We start from the raw sequence: 21,315 nt of genomic DNA, 5'->3' as shown, positions 1-21,315 counted from the left end.
TTATAGGGGACTAGATAAACTCATCATTAATACCTTTATGAATACCATGCTATTACAGAAATGTTTAATTAGAATTAAGATAATTTATACCCTATAATGAAAAGATCAAAGTTGTATTTTTTTTCCCTGGTTGAGAGCTTCTCATCCCATTAATAACTTCAGACTATTTCACATCAGTTATTCCAAATAGTATGTCCAGACACACATTTATAATGTTCTGCACCCTCACTTTTTTCGGTCTTGTGTCAATCAGGATTCATGAACTGCAACCAGTGTGGGGGGAAAAGTTTATCTGTGTATCTGTCTGGTTGAATGACAGTGCAGTGGCCTCAGTATAAAATAATATCTTCAGGAATCCCTGAGATGATAATTTAATAGCAAGTCTATAGGAGCAAAACTAGTTGACCACCTCTTTTGCTTACTTTATTAACATATTGATCTGTGTTTTTAAAGATGAGATTAATTCTGAAAGACAAAACAAGTCTTCATGCAGTCATGTTATATTTTATCAAATTGATTTACTTTTTCTCTGCAGCTCTAACTTTTTGTACAGAACTCTTCAGGACAAACCATTCATTGTTTGTTTATTCTCACCTCCATTTCTTTCATTCTTTTCATCAGCATTTTCTACTCTGAAGCCATGTTTTTAATATTTAAAAAAGAGATGCTAAAAGCACAGGGTCATAGTACAGGAGGAAAGCAGGTCCTGGGAATTATCTAATAAACAATCTGGAGAAGAAACAAGCAAGCCTCCTCATTTCATTCCTGCGTGTGTGTGTGTGTCTGTGTGAGTGTGTGCGTGCGTGTGTGTGTGTGTGGAGAGAGAGCTTCAGGCCAGGCGATGGCTCTCTAGAAATGTGAAAATGTGATAAAAAGTAGGCCTACTATAAGTTGGTTGCCTGTGAGAATCCAGACGAACCTCTTAGCAAAGTTGAATTTGCTCTGCAGGTCAGTCTGGCAAGGAGGCCATTGACACCCATTTCCAATGTTCCAAAAACCCAGGCACCAATCACAATCGCTTATCAGGCATGGGGCGTGCTGTATACATGACAGATAGAGCAGTGCATTCAACACAACCACTGGCTGCACTCGTTGCAACAGGGTATACAGATATAGATGTGTGTTGTTTTTCTTCTTTACATGTTTACATGTAAATTTTCTTTCATGAAAGAGTACCTTGGATTTCCTTTTTCTACAGATCTGGATGTGTATTTTCTTTGGAATTGACAAAGCTACTGCATTCAAAAGCTTTGTTTAGGCCTACAAGAAAGAGAAGCTCTTTTCCAAAACGCTATATCCACCATTTTAATGCATTTTCATATGTATGTATAGACTATTTTTTATTATGATTTTTTTTTACAATTAGTGGAACTTTAATACTATCATATTAGGCCTATTTGTGTTTTCATTTTGCTGCTCTGCCGCTCTTGCGCGTTCCACGCCGAAATTCAACCATGTTTAACTCATGCTGTAATCATAGGCTACAAGCACAACACAAATCTTTGTTCCATTCACTCAGCACAACCTGCAGCGAATGCAGTGCGTGCTTTCTCCTATCTGTTAGCCCCTTACAGTAGGCCTATGTGCAACTCCAGAAAACGTGTTTTTGTTTTTCATCAATTGATAGGCTAGGCCGCAAATAGCGCTCAGCTCTAAGATCTTTGCTTATTCATGGGGTTCATTCGGTCCCTTTCCACAGGTTTATAAAATCAAGCACCTAGATTATGAAACGACGCTGAACGATGCAGACTGCATGGTGCTTGCTTAATAGGCCTACATCTGTGGAAAGGGACCGGATGAAATCCATGAGCCTCTTTTGCTGTGGAGCTAGAAGAATCGTAGAATTGGGTTTAGCAAACAACTATCTACTAACTAGTTTTGAATATCGAGAATAAAGACGAAATGTCGAGATTAAAGTCGACATTTCAAATTTAATGTCGACATGTCATCTGGTCATGGCAAAAAAAGTTTTCTCTTCATGTGTGGCCTATATTTCTAGTTCGTTCTTTTCCAGCCCATCAGATGGCGCTAAAGTACCAGAAAGAGGTTGCCATTCTGCAGCAACGCCTCAACGAAGAAGAGGAAGTTGAAGCTTGTTGTCTGAAGGAATTTTAGAAACTATTTCAGATCACGCAGATAGTTGACGGAGTAACTCAGAAGGAACTTTAATTGGGAGTCATTTCTGTAAGTAGTGTCCCGACAACTACCTTCCGTCTTCCTGACCAAGAATTCCACGAATAGAAAAGGATTGGCCTTTGTATTGAAAGGAAGAAACTAACTTTGGAAGCTGTTAGCTAGCTTTATGGCTAGCATGCACTGAGAGGTAGTTTGTCAGCACAAAACAAACAGTTTAGCCGATGCTAGCAAGCTAGCTGGCAAGTACAGGCAAGTAAAATATCTGGACAACTTTCGGAGAAGATGAGTAAACCGTAAGTCAGGATCATTTTCTGTCAATAGGGAGCTGTACTAAAACTACTGGTTGGTGTATGGGATGCGTGATTAACTTAATCAAGGTAACCGCTTCACTCTTCACCTTAATGTGAAAGCCAACCTGTTCTTTTAATGTGAACGTATACGAGGTGTGGGGCAGGTATGGTCTTCAACTGGTGATGGCTTTTTCTTAGCTCTTGAGACATGAAGGACAGCTATTGTGTCAGTTAGAGTTTTAACTATTGACAAATGAAAAAAATAAGCTAGTTAGCTTGAATTGATTACATTTACATGTAATTGATTACAAGTAACATTAAGTCATACAGCGTTGAGCAAGTAACCTTAGTTTGATGTTAATAATCTATGTGGGGCAGCTAGAGCACATACAAGTTACAATTAATTGGTAACGAATGCGTCGTGACCTGTCATGTGCTCAGTCTCTGAAGTCTTATGACCGTAGTTGGCATCTCTTGAAATTGCTTGAAAATGACGTGCCATAACGTTATGTTTATTACTTTGCTGCAGTAGTAGGGGTAATGTTTAAAGTTGGCTTGCCTTTGTTTGACTCTGTTCATGTGAAGTAAGTTGACGCCTGTAAACGTTTTATTGCAGAACCAACGTATAACAGTTAGCCTAAAAAGAACTGGTTAATTATGCAATCCGAGTTGTACAAGATATAGACTGTCAGACTACTTGTATTTTTATTAACACCATTCTGTGGTGGGACACCAACGGAATGCCACAGGATAGAGGTTGTTCGTGTATGGTATGATCAAAGTGACAAGAGATTGGTCGGCTAGTGAGGAAACAGAAGAGGGAGGCTGTGGAGAGAACAGGTATCAGGTGACGTCAGGGCGTTGTTGTTCTTGACCCAGGAGAACAGGTTTGGGTGGAAAAGCTGGAAGCGTATGTTTCAATATCTGAGGCTATTTGGATGCATTTGGATGAGAATAGGGACAGTCAAGATGGGTGCACATTGTTGAGAGCTGAGTTAGACTAGCCATGACCGTTAACATTTATTTTATGTTGATTGTGCGTCAAGTGCTAAGTCAGTGAGAGGGGGAGGAGTGCACACTGTAGGTCAAGAGCATTGCAAAAACAGGAAAGACCAAGCGAAGCTGTTGAGAACAGATGGAGTGCTTGAACGTAGATAGAGCCAGAAGAACAGCTGAGTAATAATGAAAAAGACAAACATCTACTAAACGTCTAAAGGCAATTAAAAAGATGTCAGTAGAGATGTCATTCTTTTTGGTAGCCGTTATGACTTCACATTTCAAGTGACGGTGGTAATGATCATTATCCATTATTAACAATTTCAAGAAAGACTATGTTCATGGCATAGTTATTATAGAGCTAACATGACAATAACATGACACCACTATATCATTAGACACCAGCTATGATGATTCATGACATGACATGGTTATGGTTCAGGGGAAGTGTTTCCAGAATCTGTTGCTGTAGGCACAGACAGCGTAGAGAAGTAGCTCTTGACGAGTGCAGATTCCACGTTTCAAGTCTCCTCTCACTTTTGCCATTTACACTTTCACACACCCCAGCCCTCTTCCCACTTGATGCTTTCTCTCTCTCTCTTGGTCAGCATTGCCGAGATATGACAGTTACTTCCTTATCTTTTTTCATTGTGTGTGTGTGTGTGTGTGTGTGTCTGTGCATGTTTGTGTGTGTGCGTGCGTGTGAATGCACGCTCGTGCATGTGTGACTATGTTCTTGTCCCTGGTGATAGCATAAGTGTGTGACCCCTCTTGACCAAAGCATAATGGAACTGTGTGTGTGTGTGTGTGTGTGTGTGAGAAAAAGTTTCCTCTTCCTCAGCCCGGTCACATTCCTGGTCTGTGAGTGTGCCACTGCCCCATCCTGTGGGTAGACTCACATTTTCACTTCCTCATGTTTGGGCTCCTAAAAACTCTTTCCTCCTCATCTACTCACTTTTCCCCGTCACGCAGGAGGGGTTGATCTTTATTATGGTTTGGATGGTCTGCAGAGGCTGTGGAACATGCTTGGGCCTAGTTGGTGAGGAGTACAAACTGCAAAGCAACCTAGAGCAAAGGAAGTCAAGAGTTTTTAGATAAAGGATCTGGTGACACAAGACTGTCAAAATGGCTGAATGGTAACAGGCTGCTCTGCTTGGGTGTAATATGAATGTGGAAATCAAACCACTCAGCTTACTGTGAGCTTCTCTCAAGAGGCAGTTCGGTGAAGTCAGATGACTGTGGGTGAGATGTGCTCCACCTTCTGTGACTGTGTGTTAGATCAGATGGTGAAGTGACGAGGAGAGCGATGAACCCTTCACCCTGGTGTTGTGTCTCCTCTCAATACAGGGGGCATCTAGTTCAGTTCAGTGAGAAACATGCAGATGGTGAAAAATGTGGCAGTGTTAAGCATGGTGTTAAGTGCTTCAGGGGTTTGTGACTTCCTGTTTGTCTTACCAGGGAGTGTTATTATGACACACAGATTAGTTTATGCCCAAAATTCAAGTTGTATTATAAATTGGAATCAAATTAAAATGGTCCTTTACCTGTCTTGACCTCATAGACCACATTTGAATAAGCAGCAAAAAAGACTATGACTGAGTATTTTGTTGTTTTTTGACTGTTGTTCTCACAAGCCCAATGCTATTTATTAGAAGAGCTTGTCTAAGTTTTCAGGTTGACTATGAGCTGTGTCAGTAAATGTCACCTCAACAGTACGACTAGCAGAAAGAGAAGTGGCTTGTTTGACGTCAAGTCCTGCCTTTTAAAATTAGGTTTTAGTGCCCTCAGACTAGTGTGTGTGTGTGTGTGTGTGTGTGTGTGTGTGTGTGTGTGTGTGTGTGTGTGTGTGTGTGTGTGTGTGTGTGTGTGTGTGTGTGTGTGTGTGTGTGTGTGTGTGTGTGTGTGTGTGTGTGTGTGTGTGTGTGTGTGTGTGTGTGTGTGTGTGTGTGTGTGTGTGTGTGTGTGTGTGTGTGTGTGTGTGTGTGTGTGTGTGTGTGTGAGAGGGAGTAACCTGACAGTGAGCGCAATCAAGCGTCTCTTGAAATTGTTTGATAGCCAAGGTTGTTTTGCAGTTTGGCTCTATCCTGTTAAATTAAGCTTTTTCTCACTCTGAAGCATGATCAGTAAATCACCTGGGGGGACTTTTTTTTTCTTTTACTGTGTTTCTATGACCTCTCAACTTTGACCTCCCAACTTTGACCTGCCTCAGGCACCAGAGCCTAGAACTTACTGTCCCGGGAGGATCAGCCAAAGTCGACAGCACCAAGATGGAGGACATGACTGTGGAGCAGATGGCCATGCGGGCCAATCAAGTGACTGATGAGGTAGGTTAACTTCCCGTCTCCATGGAGACAAAGTAGGGCATGTGACGGGAGCTGAGGGAGATTGGAGAATTGTTTACAGAGGCCCGTATGGTCGGCGGCAGTTGTTTACATTTTTGAAGGCTCCTGGGCTCTGCACAGTTCTCATGCTCTTCCCCTCTTCACTCTGAAGTTTCACCAGATTACATTTGTCAAACCTCACATAACGCTCTATTTCTTGAAGGTCATGTGTCCTTTTCATTTTTCCCATTTTTATTGTTATTCATATTTAGGAACTGATTTATAAGCTTTTTTCCCTGAAAAGCTTTGGCAATTGTCGTCTCCCTTTCGGCTTCATTTATTTTTGATCGTGCTAATGTTTAAACCTAACATCTTGTGGGGAATCACTAGGCTAGGCCTACCTCTTTTTTGCCTAATGAAGAAGAACTTTCAAGTTAACATGTAATGAACTTGGTAACATTTGTCAGTGAATGTAGACTGTCCTATAAACTGTGTCCTATATAAACACCTAGGCCTATTGTCTGCTTGTACTCACCTTCTAATCAAGTGAATTAAATCTACTTTTCTTGTCTTTCCTGTTAGTTCTCTCTCTTTGCTTTCTAATAACATCTGTTCTTTTCTTTTTCTGCCCTTTTTTACTTTTCTCTCCCTCCCTCTCTCTCTTCTGCTTCTTAATGGACTGTTGAAGAGCATGATGGGAAACATGTGTGTGGTGTTCTACATAACACTGCCTCACTACACGGGTAAACACTAATACACACACACACACACACACACACACACACACACACAGTATGAGGAGTTCCTTGACGCCACTGAGTAAACACATTCATAAATGCTCACACACACACCCTTGCACACCGTGTTACCCAGAGCTGCATTAAAGTATGATGCATCACACAATGCATGCAGAAAAATACAACCGCTCTTAAAGTTGCTGTGACTTAAGTATCATTGTGATGTCCACTGCAAACCCTCCAAAGCAGGCGGGCAATGTTCATTTCCAGTACTTGTCTCTTTCTTGATAGTTTCCCTTTCCCTTGGTGCTTCTCTATGCCCCTATGCATGCATATATGTGTCTGTCTGTGCTTGGGCTGTGGTTAAACCGAAGGGCATATAGCAGTTTGCTTCCCTGTTTCTACTTCATGACACACAGCTTTGTTTGAGCTGTGATTGACACGGCCTCCGCTTCCCCACCCCTCTTTTGTCTTGCAGTCGCTGGAGAGCACGAGACGGATGCTGCAGATGGCAGAGGAGGTAAGGCCCCCCAGACGTGTCGTCATGGTGACGGGAGCATTTCCTCCTCGGCACTGTAGCCACAGTTAGCCAAAACATGAACCGGACTCATTCACAGCCATCTGGCATCAGAGACCACATTTACAAATGTCATTGTTACCACTATCACTTGTGTCAAAATAAAGGTCTCCAGGCGGCTTTTTGATGGCTGCACATTCAGTCTTTTAGACTACCAGTATAAAACGGTACAGGGCACTCCACGGACTATTACGTAAGCTTGGACTTTGCCACGTGTCTGTGTAGTGTCTCCAAACAAATGCCCGTCATACTGGAACTCGGCTGAGAGGGATTGCTTTGCCAAAAAAGATAGGAAGTGGCAAAGCCTATTTTAGTTGGTCAGATGTTAAAGGTGAAGGATGTACATTTAGAGTAAAGAATTTACAGACCTACCATAAGGGTCTAATTCTAAAGGAACAGCATGTGTATTCCTGTACAATCTATGATTGATCATATCATTTATGTGTGTGTTTATGTTATCTTTAGTAAAGGGAAATTGTCTAACATCAAATGAACAGTATCTAGTAGTTATTTATTAATAGTTATAAATTATTTATTATAACATAATCATACAGTATATATTTAAAAAAAAAAATGTCAGGCCTGGTTGTAGATGTTTTAAGATGCATTAAAACTGCTGTTGTGTCTGAATTTCGTGGTGATAATGTTTTATGGCTGATGGAAACTCCCTGCTGCTTCTCTGTTATTAATCTCTCCTTATTGCCCCCTGTTTTCAGAGCAGAGAAACGGGGGCCAAGACCATGGAGATGCTGGACCAGCAAGGGGGTAAGTGAGCACATCAGCAGCATCCCCATCAACAACATGACCAGTTTTGCATACACTATATATACACTCTTAGATTTGCATTCAGTAATGATTGAGCTCCCAGGTTCCCCATGAGCAGGATGTGAGGCAAGCCCTCAGCCTTAGTGCTCGAATGCCAAACGTGCTGCATTATTTGCTGGCCTCATTAACAAAAAAATATTTAATGGAACCCCAGGCCTTTGTTAGTGTCATACAGTGAGTTTCATTTGCCACCAAGGCGAAGTGGCTTATCTTACAACGTTACAGCGAAAGTTATTTGTATCCGGTCCAAAATATAGGGCACCGTATCCATCGAGTTGTATGAAAATCGGACCAGTGTTTTTTGTATAAACCTTTTTCCTGACAAAATAGACAGACTGTTACCGAAACCATGACCTCCTTGGCCTGTAAATTGAAACATTTTCCCAGTTTCAGTTGATTTACCCAAGGGTGTGTGTACTGTGTAGGAACCCTTTCTGTCCCCTCTCTCTCCATGAAGGATTGCTTGAGAACAATGTCGGCTGTAGTAGTAGTGTATGGGTTGTGGAAACACATCCTGTCCACTTTCCGGCGGCATAAACCGGAGCAGAAAATGAATAGGATGACCTCACTCTGTACGTGACGTCCATTCACACATAGTTGTCGATCAAATCCTTCCTGCTCTCAGGCTTTATGCCCTTTGTTACTGTAGCAGTTGGCAAAGCACTGTGGCCATGAAATAATCCAGTTTTGAACCTCTTACACAATAATACTAGCTAGATTGTCTTTGAACCGCCTTCCCTATAAGTCAAAGACTTTAATGTTGCAATTCAATGTATTTTTAGAAACAAAAGCACTTGTCTTAAAATACATTTGTGTATAGGGGCATAGTACTTGCAACTATAGAGCAGTAAATGAGTTGGAAGCACTACAGCATACTGAGGAACATCACAAAATAGAGCAAAGCAGAAACAGGCTGGGACAAAACAAAACAGAAACAGGCCTGGACAAAACAAAGGCAGAATTGAGTAATAAGGCTCTTCCTCCCTCCATCCATCCCGCTTTTTCAGAACAATTGAAACGGGTGGACGAAGGCATGGACAAGATAAACGAGGACATGCGGCAGGCCGAGAAGAACCTGACCGACCTCTCCAAGTGCTGTGGTCTGTGTGTGTGTCCATGTGACCGGTAAGAGCCCCTCTCCTCACAATCCCCCCAACCCCCTGGGGAAGAAAAAAAAAAACACATTTAAATGAGCTAATGTCATTAGTGCCAGCCTAACTGAAGACAAACAAGCTTTGGGAATGAAGGCTCTTGGGTACCTCCAGAAGATGTGAGTGCACAGAATGCTTAATCACTTGTAATAGGCTGGGTGATATGCGGCAAATTTCAGGTGAAATGTCTCTGAAATTATTTTTTTCATTACACCATGAAACTTGGTAAACTTGTACAGTTTTTTTCTACACACTGAGACTGAGCGACTCATTTTTTTTATCTATTAAGAAATTACCTCTGGGTTCTTTTATCACTTTCTTACCCTTCTTATCAATTTTTCCATAAGCAATAGTATTAGAGTATTGAGAAACAATGTTGTACCTTCTTTTGCAATTACGTCTCCTATTCATGTCCTCAGTGAGAGCACTGTGTGAGTTTCTCCTCTCTCTCTCTCTCTCTCTCTCTCTCTCTCTCTCTCTCTCTCTCTCTCCACATAGGGTAAGGTCTATTGAGCATGACGGGAAGTACAAGCGCACCTGGGGCATGGGTGAACCCAACAACGGAGAGATTGGCGAGGGCGGCGTGGTGTCCAACCAGCCGACCAGCCTACGCAACGGTGTGCCACAGGTGGCCGTGGCCTCGGGAGGCTACATCACCAGGTAGGCGCAGCCGGGCCGGACTGTAGGCGGTCACTTCCGCTGTCCGTCTCTGTGCTTACAAGCCCATTGATTGATTGAAGCCCTATTTACTCGTTAAAATAGTTAAGATTTTGTGGTGAACAGTTTGACTTTGCTAAATGTGCAATGTGCACAACAAGTCAATGTAATGAAACCCATATAGCAGAATAAGACCTAGAAGAACAGTGTTAGAAATGTTTATTGTTATCGAAATCAAAATGAAAATGTTGTGGTGAAACTTTAATCGTGAATTGTACAGGCTGTGGCGGGTCATTGCTACGTTGCTCATTAGATTTGATTAGATTAGATTAGATTCAACTTTGTCATTGTGCAGAGTACAAGTACAAAGACAACGAAATGCAGTTTGTGTCTAACCAGAAGTGCAAAAAAAGCAGAAAAGTGCAATGTGATGTACAAAGTATAGACAGGTGGTGCATAGACAGTTCAAGAAATATAGTGCAGTGTAGATCGTAGTATGCAGTTGATTTACAGAAGGTGGTATAGAGTAATATAGATTAAATGTAAATATATGCAGTGTATTAGCAGTTACCTTATCAGAGCAGAATAAATATGTACTATGAACAATGTATGTACAGATGTACATGTACAGATATGTGCAATGTAGTAGCAGTAACATTTAAAATAGTAAGAATCATATAGATATATGCAGTGTATTAACAGAATATAATATAAGAAAAACAGAATAAATATGGATATTCAGTATGAAAAATATCCATCACATCCTTTTGTTCCCTCTTCCACCTAAAAAGAAAAGAGAATAATGACTTGTTTTTTTGCGGTTGTCAGGGTAACGAATGATGCTCGGGAGGATGAGATGGAGGAGAACCTGGATGCGGTGGGAAGCATTATCGGGAATCTGAAGAACATGGCCATGGATATGGGCAATGAGATCGATAAGCAGAACAAAACCATCGACCGCATCACAGACAAGGTCAGCACAACCTCAGCCTCTCTCTCTCTGGTTCCCAGCTCTTTCAGACTCCAGGGTTTTAAACATTCACAATTTCATCCATATTGTGACAGAGTATCGTCACTACAGTTGAGTATGCGCTCTGACTGCCATACCAAAAGGCCTGGCTCTTTGCCGTTGCAGTCAAGCTGCAGGTTTAGTGCCCCGGAGACCCGGGTTCAAGACCGGGTGGAGTCACTGCTCTCTCCCTTCACTACATATGGTGTCAGAAGTGGGATAGCTTGCCGTGAGGTCATCGGAAGCTTGCCCCAGAGATGGGTGAAGCACTTGTGTGTGGGGCACCCTGGGATGGGAGAAGTACGGCTAGTGGTTGTGTGAGGGACACCAGTGTGCGTGAAGTGCATGGGCAAGCTTCCCGAAGGGGAGCGCAGTGTGACAGAGTAGGGGTCACTGCTCTCTCCCTTCGCTACACATATATTATTGACAGTTTGTGCAGTAATGCAAAGCCTTAAACACACTTACCTATAACAACAGCATTCAGATTTCTCAGTCTCAAGGAAAGTGATTGACACATTTTGCTTACCATATTGTTTATTGCATCATAGTAATGTTGGTTACCTTGACTGTTTGTACCTGTTTCAGTCAGTGAGTGATGTAACTGTTGGTGATGTAACTGTCATTGTCTCTTGTTGTGAGTTGCACTACCAAAGGTGTGTAATTGTAAGGTTATCAGTCACGCTTACAATGTTGTCCTATATCTCCCCTCAGGCTGATATGAACAAAGCTCGTATTGATGAGGCCAATCAGAGAGCCAACAAGCTCCTGTAGAGGGCCCGCCTCTGCCAGAATCTTCTCCAACCAGCCCGCTGACCTCACCCAGCCTGCCCCATCGGAACTGCACTAACAGGCCCCAACAGAGCCAGCCTCCTCTAGGCTCCATCAAACAACCTGCCCGTCTGGGTCTACCACATCCAGCCTAGCTTGGTGGGAATGCCCCAGGTTACCTTATCCATCCATTAATCAGGCCCAGTCAGAACTCTCCTTGGTGAGTTTCTTTAAACTTAAATTTACCCCTGTTCTACTGCCCCCAGCAGACCCCCCCCGAGAGAGGATTTTTACCCTCCGTTCTGCCCCATACCCTCTCTATTGGTGTCCTCCTGCCCTAGGAAAGCCCCCGCAGCTAGCCCTCCCCCACCCCCAGTCAGGGCCCAGTCTCAGGTGGGCTCCCGTGAGCCCAGTCTCTCTTAATGCCCTTCAGCTGCTGTCCTGTGCCTCGTGAAGGCAGCTCCCCCTCTCCTCCTCTCCTCCTCTTCTCCTCTTCTCCTCCTCCTCCTCCTCCTCCTCCTCCTCTCCTCTCCTGTTCTCTGCCTTATGAACGCCAGGCCACTGAGACCATTCAGCTGCAATAAGGATTGAGAAGACGAGAAGGCGAAATGAGGTCTCCTCTTCATCGTTTGCTTTCCCTTCATCTGATTTTCCACCAACCCCTTCAGATGTATGTTACTTTGTTTTGTTTGTTTGTTTGAAACGTTTTCTCCCCACTTTGTTTGAACTCATTCTCCCTCTGATGTTCTGCCCTACGTTACCTTGCTTTATTCTTCTATATCCCCAAAAGTGAAAGGTTTTTAAAAAGAAAAAAAGGGTGTAGATTTCCTGGAAGTGTACTTTAAAAGGAAGGAGGCACACTTTAAAAATATCTACCTTGCACAATTAGGAACTTTATTCAGTGCCATCTGTGCCTATTTTCTGTCTTTATGTATGTACATATGCTAAAACTCACACACACATTTATACACAGACACACACAAACACAAACTCATCGCCTCTTGTACAATCAAGTCCTCCCCTCCATTCTCTGATATGTGAGACAGACATGCTGGAATTGTACAGGACGCAGTCGACCCACTCTCTACATTTCCACTGTTCAGTGGTGTGACCTTGTAATGTTTAGCTGGAGGTGAAAGCCAGCCTGTAGTGTCTGTTCTTGGCCATTTAGTCCTTTTGTAGTACGTATGTACGTTATGGGTTCTGTTTTCATCCTGAGACAATTTGTCTTGGCCAAAGACCTGATGAGAAAGTTCTCCCTTTTTTTCCCCTTAAATTATGTGTGTGCATTTTTTTGGTTTTTTTTTTTTGTAAATCATGGTATGGCCTCATTATTTATCATGATTGTCTTGTAATTACATTTTGGTTGTTTTCATTTTGTATCATTTTGAGATTGTGTGTGCCTATTTAATAATTGTTATGGAGCAGTGATGACTTTAAAGTGCGATTTTTATTATTTTTTTTTAATCCTTAGCACACATGTTAGTTCATTTAGAGGAGAACTCAGTGGACATAGTAGAAAGCCTTATCGTATGGGAGCGAAAAAGATTTGTACAGTTTATCAGAGTGTGTGTACTATGAATTGAGCTAAACTTTAATTAAGTATCCATCTTCAAAAATCAAACTGGTGAACTGAAAGCATGATAAGTATATAATAACTCTTAATAAAATCAAAAACTCTGTCACGTGTTTTTGTTTTGTTTTAGTAATCACATTGATACATTTACAAATGATATACTTCCTGGCCTTACTAAAATCTCTCACAACGTTTTGCATGATAATGTAAAACTGTATGATTAACAAAATCTCATAACAGGAATATACTCCTACAAGCATATGTACTAAAATGTAATGTGGAGACTCATCATCACAAGTTCATAATCAGTAACTAAGAGAAGAGATGATTTTCTTTTGCACAAAGTGGACCATAAGTAGCCATGACCAGCAGAGGGCGCTGTACTCCAGTGTAGTAGGACTGGAGCTCCAATTAGCAGCTTTGGAAGAAGGGGCCCAGTATGAAAGATACCAGTTCTCACAATGACAAACTGGTCAGTTTACTTGCAACCAGTTGTACAGTAAGGATACAGCACAGCTTTTCCGCAGTGGGATTCTCGTCAAGTCCTGAAGTGATGGTATACGCTGTCCCAAACCTGACATTTTTATATATCTAGATGCCCGAGTCTGATGTTTTCAGGCTGAAAACATTTTTATTCTGTTGTTTAAGCTTAAATTGATACCTTAAGCATTGTTTTTTTTTTACATATTTCAAATATATATATTTAAATATGTGCACGTAAGAACTGTAAAGTTGCTTTCAATACTGCTAGAGTAAGGCTCCCACAAGCTCTCTTGTCCCATGCCAGGCACGCTCCTCAGCTAAATCAGGCAATTTGTGATCAAATACCCATTGGAGCGCTAATGGAATTTGTAGGGCAAAATTGCCCAAATACAACTAAAGTGCTGATATGAATTCCACTCAGGCTGTCGGCTCAGAATCCTTTCCCAATTAGGTTTTCATTTAAGCCAGAGAAGCAGGTTCATCAGAGAATTGCCTTTATTTTGCCCCTGGCAATGTGACGAGCTCAGTGAAATAATACATTCAACAGGAAAACCTGAAGCTATTGTTTAATTATTCATCTGTTTTAAAATGACCAGTTTCCCAAATAATTGCAGTGTATGGTACTCAGTATGCACCAGCATACTTTCAAATTATCAGCCACTGTTTTTAATTGAATCTGTCCAAACTCTGTTATATGCTTCAATTACTGTCTAACATAACAGCATTTTTAATTCTGAATGGAGGCTCAGGTTTCCACTACTCTACATCATGACAAGTGTGTTGCACGGACAAATCTTAGAGGTCAAATTGAGTTTTTTTAGAAGTTTGGCTTGAGGACATCCTCTTTCACTTCCCTAGCCAAGCCTACAGCTCAGTGCCTGGGTCCCTTTGATTCTCTGCAAAACTTCACAAAACGGTCAATACTCACGGTCAACAAGTTGTTTCCTCTATTGGTAGGGTTACTTTTGCAAATGTTGAAGGGGATTCCCTAATGTCTCAGAGAGCACATTTTTGTTCTTTCTAATCTTCATATCAGAGAATATGAATAGCTCATGAACATAGCATGCACTGTTTTGGAGTGCTTTGAAGATTTTCCTGAATGAGAAATTTCCTAAAAAATTAGCTCTCATTTTTGACATTGTGGCACAATTGGCCCTGGTGTTCAATTGGCATGCTGAGAGAAACACAAATGCATGAGTACACTTAGTACAGTTCGGTTTCTTTTTCCATAGATCCAAGAAGCCACAACTTCTGTATAAACTGAAATATCCTTTTAAATGCTGCCACAGCAGAGCTGATTTTCCGCTGAGTAGGGCAGCAGTTAGGAATGGGATGGAAAGAGTGAGCCCTCTGTGTGTGTGAGAGAGAGAGAGAGAGAGAGAGAGAGAAGGAGGGAGGGAAGGAGGAGTCAGGGGTGACTCAGGTTTTTCCTGGTTTAATTTTCCTGACTTTCTGCCGGATTTGTACTGTTATTGGAGAGATGAGGAATCAAGGGTTAACCTATCTACCCCTCAACCAAACTCAATGCTGAAAATTCAGGGGAAATTGTGCATGTGGAAGTGAACATGCTGGTTGGCCTGTAGGTGTTCTAGCTGTTAAACTTTATTAAGCAGTCAATATCTTCATTGGCTGTGTTGTAATGACTGCATTTGTGCAAAGTGTATACTGTATCTAATCCTAAACGTCAAACTTGGATTTGGGTGTCATTTGAACTTCAATGTTTAATTGAGAATAAAATCCAAAGCATATACTAAAATGAATTACTTTACTGTCAGTAGTCTTCTTTTTACATAAGGAATTATCGCCGTGTCAAGTTACAGTCACAACCCCACCTTAAAAGTGGTAGTTTTTCACATTTTCTCTTTCTTCACACTGCCACGGTCTTGTTTTGTGGAAGTCACACTATGATAACAGGAAGCAGCTGGCTGGTGTGCTCTCAAGCGTCACCATAAAGAGACACTCAGTAGTGGCCTTGGCTATACTTCCAGAACAGGCTATTTCCCCAAAGCTCAGCTATACCACAGATCCTATCATGATGGCAGCAGCCGTATGGCCGATGCAGGCAGATAGAACGACAAGAGAATTCGGGAACACCATGTTTGGAAGCAAAGAAAATAAGACATGTAGAAGACGCCAATACATTCAGTAGGCTATACAGTATTGTATTCAGTGCATGTTTAACTCTTGAAAGAGGGTGGTTGTCTTTTGACATGTTGACATTTTTTTTGCTACCATTTTTGGTTTGCTGTAACTTCAATTCTGTCTGAGTGGTGTTCAATACTGAAATTATGTTTGACTGGAGAAAGGAGATGACTTATGTGGCTTAGTCAAGGTCAAGGTATCATCATGGGTGGTCCACTGTCAGTTGTCAGAAAAGATCATATTTGAGATATCTCAATTTATTTAAACCAGAAAGGATAATAAACATAGATAAACTACACAGCATCACAGATAAGAACAAACTAAATTGACAACAAATGACAAATAAAATGGAATAATGTCAATATTCTTACTAATAATGTGCTTGTGAGATTATGGTGTTCCAGTGTAAATCCAATTTGAGCTAAACTGAAAGTAAATCTTGTCGGGTATGAAGCTTTTTGTCATTGATACATGATTGAAGATGTTGTCATGGCATTAATTTTGTCATTGTTAGTCTGCCAGTTATCATTTCCAAGTTGCAGACTGCAACCACATTTCCAAGTTGCAGACTGCAACCACTTATTCCTCCTACAGTGCCAGGTGGTACAGGTGAGTCTATTTTAGCCTATAAATGCAGTACCTTCTTCGATATATTGTTGTTTTCTGTTAGTACAATTTCTGCAGCCAAAATTAACCTTTTTACAAGTAACAGTTTGAATTAAGTGGGAATTATGAATTTCACAATACCAGTCAAAGCCTTCAATTCATTTTCCATGACCTTCCACAGTAGGCTAATAGTGGTAGAATCAATGTATCTGGTTAGCTTTAAGAACAGGGAAATGCAGTTAAAGCCATTGTCCATTCTAAAACTGATAATCATCGGACTTGGCTGATTATCTCATAGGCTACACATGAATGTCCCTAAGACTGATTCAGATCTTATCTAAGAGACTGCAAAAGTACTACTTGTTCCTCAAAGTTGTAGATATGTCTTACTCTGTCCTTTAAGAAAGAACTTTGGGCCAGTCGTTATTTAGCCTGTAATGGTATTCTGCTGTTGTGCACAGCAGGTCTGTAATGCTAAAAAGATGTCAAATAATGCTAACACCAAAGTTACTGGTTTTGGACAAGACACAAGACACCATGACAAGTCACAGGAGTAGGCTTCCCATTGTAAGAGAATGGTCAGCGGTAGGCTATGTGCCAGTTGGGAGCGTACCTATGATCCCTGGGTCCTATGTTCCCCAGGTCCTATGTTCTCCGATTTGTATGGGACCGGGGAACATAGAACATTTAAAACCCTAACCCTAACCCCGAGAGAGGAACATAGGACCCCTGCCAGTCAACTTACATTCTATCCACACATCTCTGACTTGCTCTGCTAACTGTTCAGCTCTAGCACATTGAAATGAATGTATGTGACTGAGAGCATATTAGGCCACTTGCAGTCCAGTTACAATTCATTTTGTAACTGGACTGCAAGTGGCAGACCATCTTCTTCTCTCTCTGATACGTTTTGTCTGGCACCTGTCACAACATATTTTGGATGTGCACCGTCTCTACAAATACAGTTACAATTTATTAACACACTAAGCTGATTCACAGTATAGTATGACAAGATATCTTAAACCTTTTAAGATATCTATTGAATCCCTTTCTCTTCTTTTCTTTACTGTCTTTTCTTGTTTTATTTTTGAGTTACCTTATCTTTTACGGCTGCATCAAAGTTCAGTACTTTGTGGGTGTGGATGTGTGTGTGAATGTGGATAACTCTCTTTAAGGACGAAAAATGCGGAGGGGAGAGGAACCACAAGTAAAGCCTGATGCAGACCGCTAAAGTTAGGAGCATTAGTCTACAGCTGGACTGCACTAGGAGACGCTGTCACAGCAAAATCAGCCGAACCACAGAAGTAGAGGACGATGCCCAAATAACATGAGTGGAATTCAAGAAGCTGTCCAATCCCGTCAGGGATACTAGAAGAAACTCAGACCAGAGACAAGAGACACAGCACAAACCTGAGCAGTAGACTAAAAGTACGAGCAACCAAGCCAGCCAGAGGTAGCAGAGTCTGTGACGTGAGTCTTCTCAGACAAGAGACTTAGTGTTTGCACTGTTTGCAAATGTTTATTTTTGAACTGGCTTGTAAAAAAGTACAGTCCAAAGGTGATAGAATTTGAAATGACTTCTGAGACAATCTGCAACAGTTTTAGGACAGTGGAAGCGGTCGGGGTATGTCGGTGTGTGAGAGTGAAGAAGACCTACAGCAAGAGTTAGTGAAAATGTCTAAATGGTTCAAAGTGGTGAGACAAACCATATGCTTGCCCCACATTCCCCATTAGGGTTTTCAAGGGTGGGGGGGGGTGTGTGGGGCGGTGTGGGGCTCATCTGGATTTGTTTAAGTTGAGATCAGAGGGCGTGGAAAGGAGGAGGGCAGTCACTAACTGCTAAAACACACACATCCACACAAATGTCAACGTAACCCAAAGCTTTTACTTTTGAGATACATATCTGCTTGACAAGTGTGTGTGTGTAGTGTGTGTGTGTACTGTCACTTATGACAGTAATATTAAAAAAAAGTGTCTCATGAAGAGGAAGTAGAGGTGGTGTAGGATTTCTTCATCTGCGCTGGTGGAGGACATTTGAAGAGAGAGAAAAAGAGTTGTGCAGGGGGAGTTTTTTTAGGGGGTTGGGGGAAGGGGGTTGGCTGACCACCCTGGACTGCCTCTTCCTGACAACACCGCTGCTCTCTCTCGGAGGCAGGAAGTTGAAATACAGTGAGGGTGAGACAGAGAGAGTGTGAGAGAGAGAGAGAGAGAGAGAGAAGAGAAGAGAAGAGTAGAGAGCTGAGTAAGAAAAAAAAAACTTTTCTAACTTTAACTCCATTTGTTTGTCATTTTGTTGAGCTGCGTTTTTTCGGACAAGCTTGAGTAAAGAGAGTGGGAGTGAGGGAGAGACAGAGAGAGACGCTGTGCAGCTGAAAGGAGGTCAAGGGAGATAGAGAGAGAGAGAGAGAGAGAGAGAGAGAGAGAGAGAGAGAGAGAAAGAGACACGAGAGCGATATGGAGGAGAGCTCCCTCCACTCCAGGAGCGGTATGAGTGTGTAACGACGCACAGGGCTCAGGAACGAAGGAACGAGTTTGGATTGAACGCATCGGAATGATGAAAACAGCTGTCCTCGCACAGGAGCCAGGAGCATCCCCTGGGTGAGTGCACACACCCACACACACACACACACACACAACACACACACAGATTCATACACAGTGACGGCAGAACAAGACTGTCAGCAAGGCCAAGGCTATCACCAAGGCTACTTAATTTGGACATGTTCGTTGAAAATTCTTACCGCTGTGGAACTATTACATTTATAGAATTTCCATTTAATACTTTGAAACAAAACAGTGTACAGTAGGGCATACTTTAAAAATACTATTTAGGATTTCAGTTCACAATGCCTGAGTCCTGACTCTGATCGAACACACCCATTTGTAAATCCAGTATTTCATACTGTCTCATGAACAACAGAGTCCAACAGAGCATTATGTGGACCAAATCTTTTTCACGTAGCTTTGAGATCTCTCAGAATGCTGCAGCAGTTGTGAAAGAGAATAAGCCTTTGGGAAAGAATGTGGGGCGGCTAGAGATAAAGGCGTAGAGAAGAGACATAATAACGCTGTGTGGCGGGCAAGGGGAAGAGGAGGCGGAGGAGATTCCAAACAGATAGAGCAGTGGACTACAAATAGAGCAGTGGACTACAGATTACAGATAGAGCAGTGGACTACAGACTACAGATATAGTGGACCACAGATAGAGTAGTGGACTACAGATAGAGTAGTGGACTACAGACTACAGATAGAGTAGTGGATTACAGATAGAGCAGTAGACTACAGATAGAGCAGTGGATTACAGATAAGAGCAGTGGATTACAGATAGAGCAGTGGATTCCAAAGATAGAGTAGTGGACTACAGATAGAGTAGTGGATTACAGATAGAGCAGTGGACTACAGACTACAGATAGAGCAGTGGACTATAGCTAGCACTGGGAGCTCAAGGTATTTACAGTCTTTCTCTACACTGAAGAAAAACACAAGAATTCTCCTTTATTGGACAACACGGAGGGGGTCTTCACACTTTGACATTCCCCCATCCCCCCACCTCTCTCCACATCTGTATACGTCTGTGAATTTATCTGTGCAGCTTTTTTTTATTCAAATGACTAGGCAAAGCTGACCACAGAATATATGGTTTGTCAACCTCTGCTTGCAACATCTCCCTCCATCATTGCTTGGTAAAAAAAAAAGAGGAAGCAATTCTTAACTTACCTTCCTACATAAACTACAGGGTTAACCCTAACCAAACACGAACATGCATTTTCATATGAAGATGAAACAAGGTGAACAAGTTGATATAAACTCATGGTGTAGGTTTTTTTGCATTGACCATGAGTTTATATTAACTTGTCCACAGTTCAGTACAGGGACACATTTCTCAATCTCAACATCCCAACTACAGCTAAGGCAGTGGCAGAGTTGTTTTATGTTGAAGATGGCAGCTATGAAGTAGGTGAGAGAGCTACAGGATGCTCTACTCTATCTTTAACTAAGTGATACTACTATCTAGAGATAAGGTGAGATGACTTGTGGTTGTGGGTATAGCACAACATGATATGGATATGAATTCAAATGTGAAAGATTGAATGAGCCTGATAATAATACTTCAGTTTCACTCCAATCCTTGTACGAAAGATAGATACATTTGTCCGTTCCACCTACCTGTACTGTGGAAGTTGGAATGTTGATAGTAAAAACATAGTGCAGTAAGGGTTGCTACAGATGTAGCAGTTGAGCATTGTTAGCATGTTGTCGTTCGAGGAGGATGTAAAGCTCAATGCTGCTAGAACGTTCTCTCTCATCTCCTCCTCCAGGGTGACGGTGGATCCATTCTCCCCACTCAGCCCTGGGGAAAACTCCAGCACTCCAACTGGCACAGACTCCTCACCGCCCCTCTCCCCTGGGGCTCCAGCACCCAGACCTCCCCCCTCTCCCCTCCACCGCACCTCCCCCTCCACCCCTGTCCCCAAATCCCCCTTGTCCCCTCCCGCACCCTCCTCCTCTTCTTCTACCCCCTCTAAACCCTCCGACGCTCCCCACAAGCCGCCCGCGCCGGCCATCCCCCGGCCGGCGGGGCATCAGCTCCCGAAGCCATTCACCCCTCCGCTCCCGGCTCACCTGCCGTCCGTCCTGCCCAAACCTCCGTCTGGCGCACCCCAGCCCAGGCCACCTCCGCCTCACGGGGCCAAAGTCTCGTCCCCACCGCTCCCCAGGCCCCCTCTACCCTCTGTCTCCAGGCTCCCTGGTGGAGGGACCTCAGCCCAGCCAGTGAGCTCGCCTCCTGCCTCCGGCTCTTCCGGTCCTGCATCCAGCGGTGCTGGAGGTGCCTCCACCTCTACCTCCACCTCTGTCTCCACCTCGGCTGCTGCTGCCTCCGGGCTTCCCCTCTTCCCCTCCATCAGTGTCCTGGAGAGGCTCATCAAGACGTGTCCAGTGTGGCTCCAGTTGGGAGTGACTAAGGAGAGGGCCACCAACATCCTCAATAAGGAGTCTCCCAGGGTAAGCTCAGGTGTACACACACACACACACACAAACT

The 21,315-nt window shown here is 42.6% G+C and overlaps 2 protein-coding genes across 5 annotated transcripts in view; both read left to right on the top strand.

Annotated features, from left to right (window-relative positions):
• The first annotated feature begins 2,075 nt into the window (after positions 1-2,075).
• LOC143139941 (synaptosomal-associated protein 23-like) lies at positions 2,076-13,149 on the top strand. Of its 3 annotated transcripts, none has more exons than XM_076300793.1 (8): positions 2,076-2,184; positions 5,632-5,746; positions 6,959-7,000; positions 7,774-7,822; positions 8,890-9,007; positions 9,532-9,693; positions 10,519-10,663; positions 11,411-13,149. In XM_076300793.1, exons 2-8 carry the CDS (start codon positions 5,690-5,692, stop codon positions 11,468-11,470), a joined length of 633 nt encoding a protein of 210 aa, XP_076156908.1. In that variant the 5' UTR covers positions 2,076-2,184; positions 5,632-5,689; the 3' UTR covers positions 11,471-13,149. The 3 variants fall into 3 exon arrangements, with proteins under 3 accessions (XP_076156908.1, XP_076156907.1, XP_076156909.1); XM_076300792.1 differs by having other exon boundaries at positions 2,087-2,429; XM_076300794.1 differs by lacking the exon at positions 2,076-2,184 and adding an exon at positions 2,495-2,513.
• Positions 13,150-18,362: 5,213 nt separating this feature from the next.
• rin3 (Ras and Rab interactor 3) overlaps positions 18,363-21,315 on the top strand; it is a 21,331-nt gene continuing 18,378 nt past the window's right edge. The window contains exons 1-2 of one of the 2 annotated variants that reach the window (XM_076300790.1): positions 18,363-18,872; positions 20,594-21,278. In XM_076300790.1, the coding sequence (XP_076156905.1) occupies positions 18,826-18,872; positions 20,594-21,278 (732 nt within the window). In that variant the 5' untranslated portion in view covers positions 18,363-18,825. Of the gene's footprint in view, positions 18,873-20,187; positions 21,279-21,315 lie in introns of those variants that run through there. The other variant, XM_076300789.1, reaches the window with a different exon arrangement.

The sequence above is a fragment of the Alosa pseudoharengus genome, unplaced genomic scaffold, assembly GCF_046254945.1.
Source record: "Alosa pseudoharengus isolate Yale_2024_CS ecotype anadromous, Long Island Sound unplaced genomic scaffold, YU_APseudo_1.1 YU_APseudo_1.1_scf_22, whole genome shotgun sequence".
Lineage (NCBI taxonomy): Eukaryota > Metazoa > Chordata > Actinopteri > Clupeiformes > Clupeidae > Alosa > Alosa pseudoharengus.
Note: the sequence above shows the minus strand (reverse complement) of the source record. Positions and strands in the feature narration are given on the sequence as shown.

Bases quoted from the DNA above. Each gene is read 5' to 3' on its own strand.
- LOC143139941 (XM_076300792.1), top strand. The intron at 9,008-9,531 runs GTAAGAGCCCCT...CTCTCCACATAG, and splicing joins TGTGTGTGTCCATGTGACCG to GGTAAGGTCTATTGAGCATG. The intron at 10,664-11,410 runs GTCAGCACAACC...ATCTCCCCTCAG, and splicing joins TCGACCGCATCACAGACAAG to GCTGATATGAACAAAGCTCG.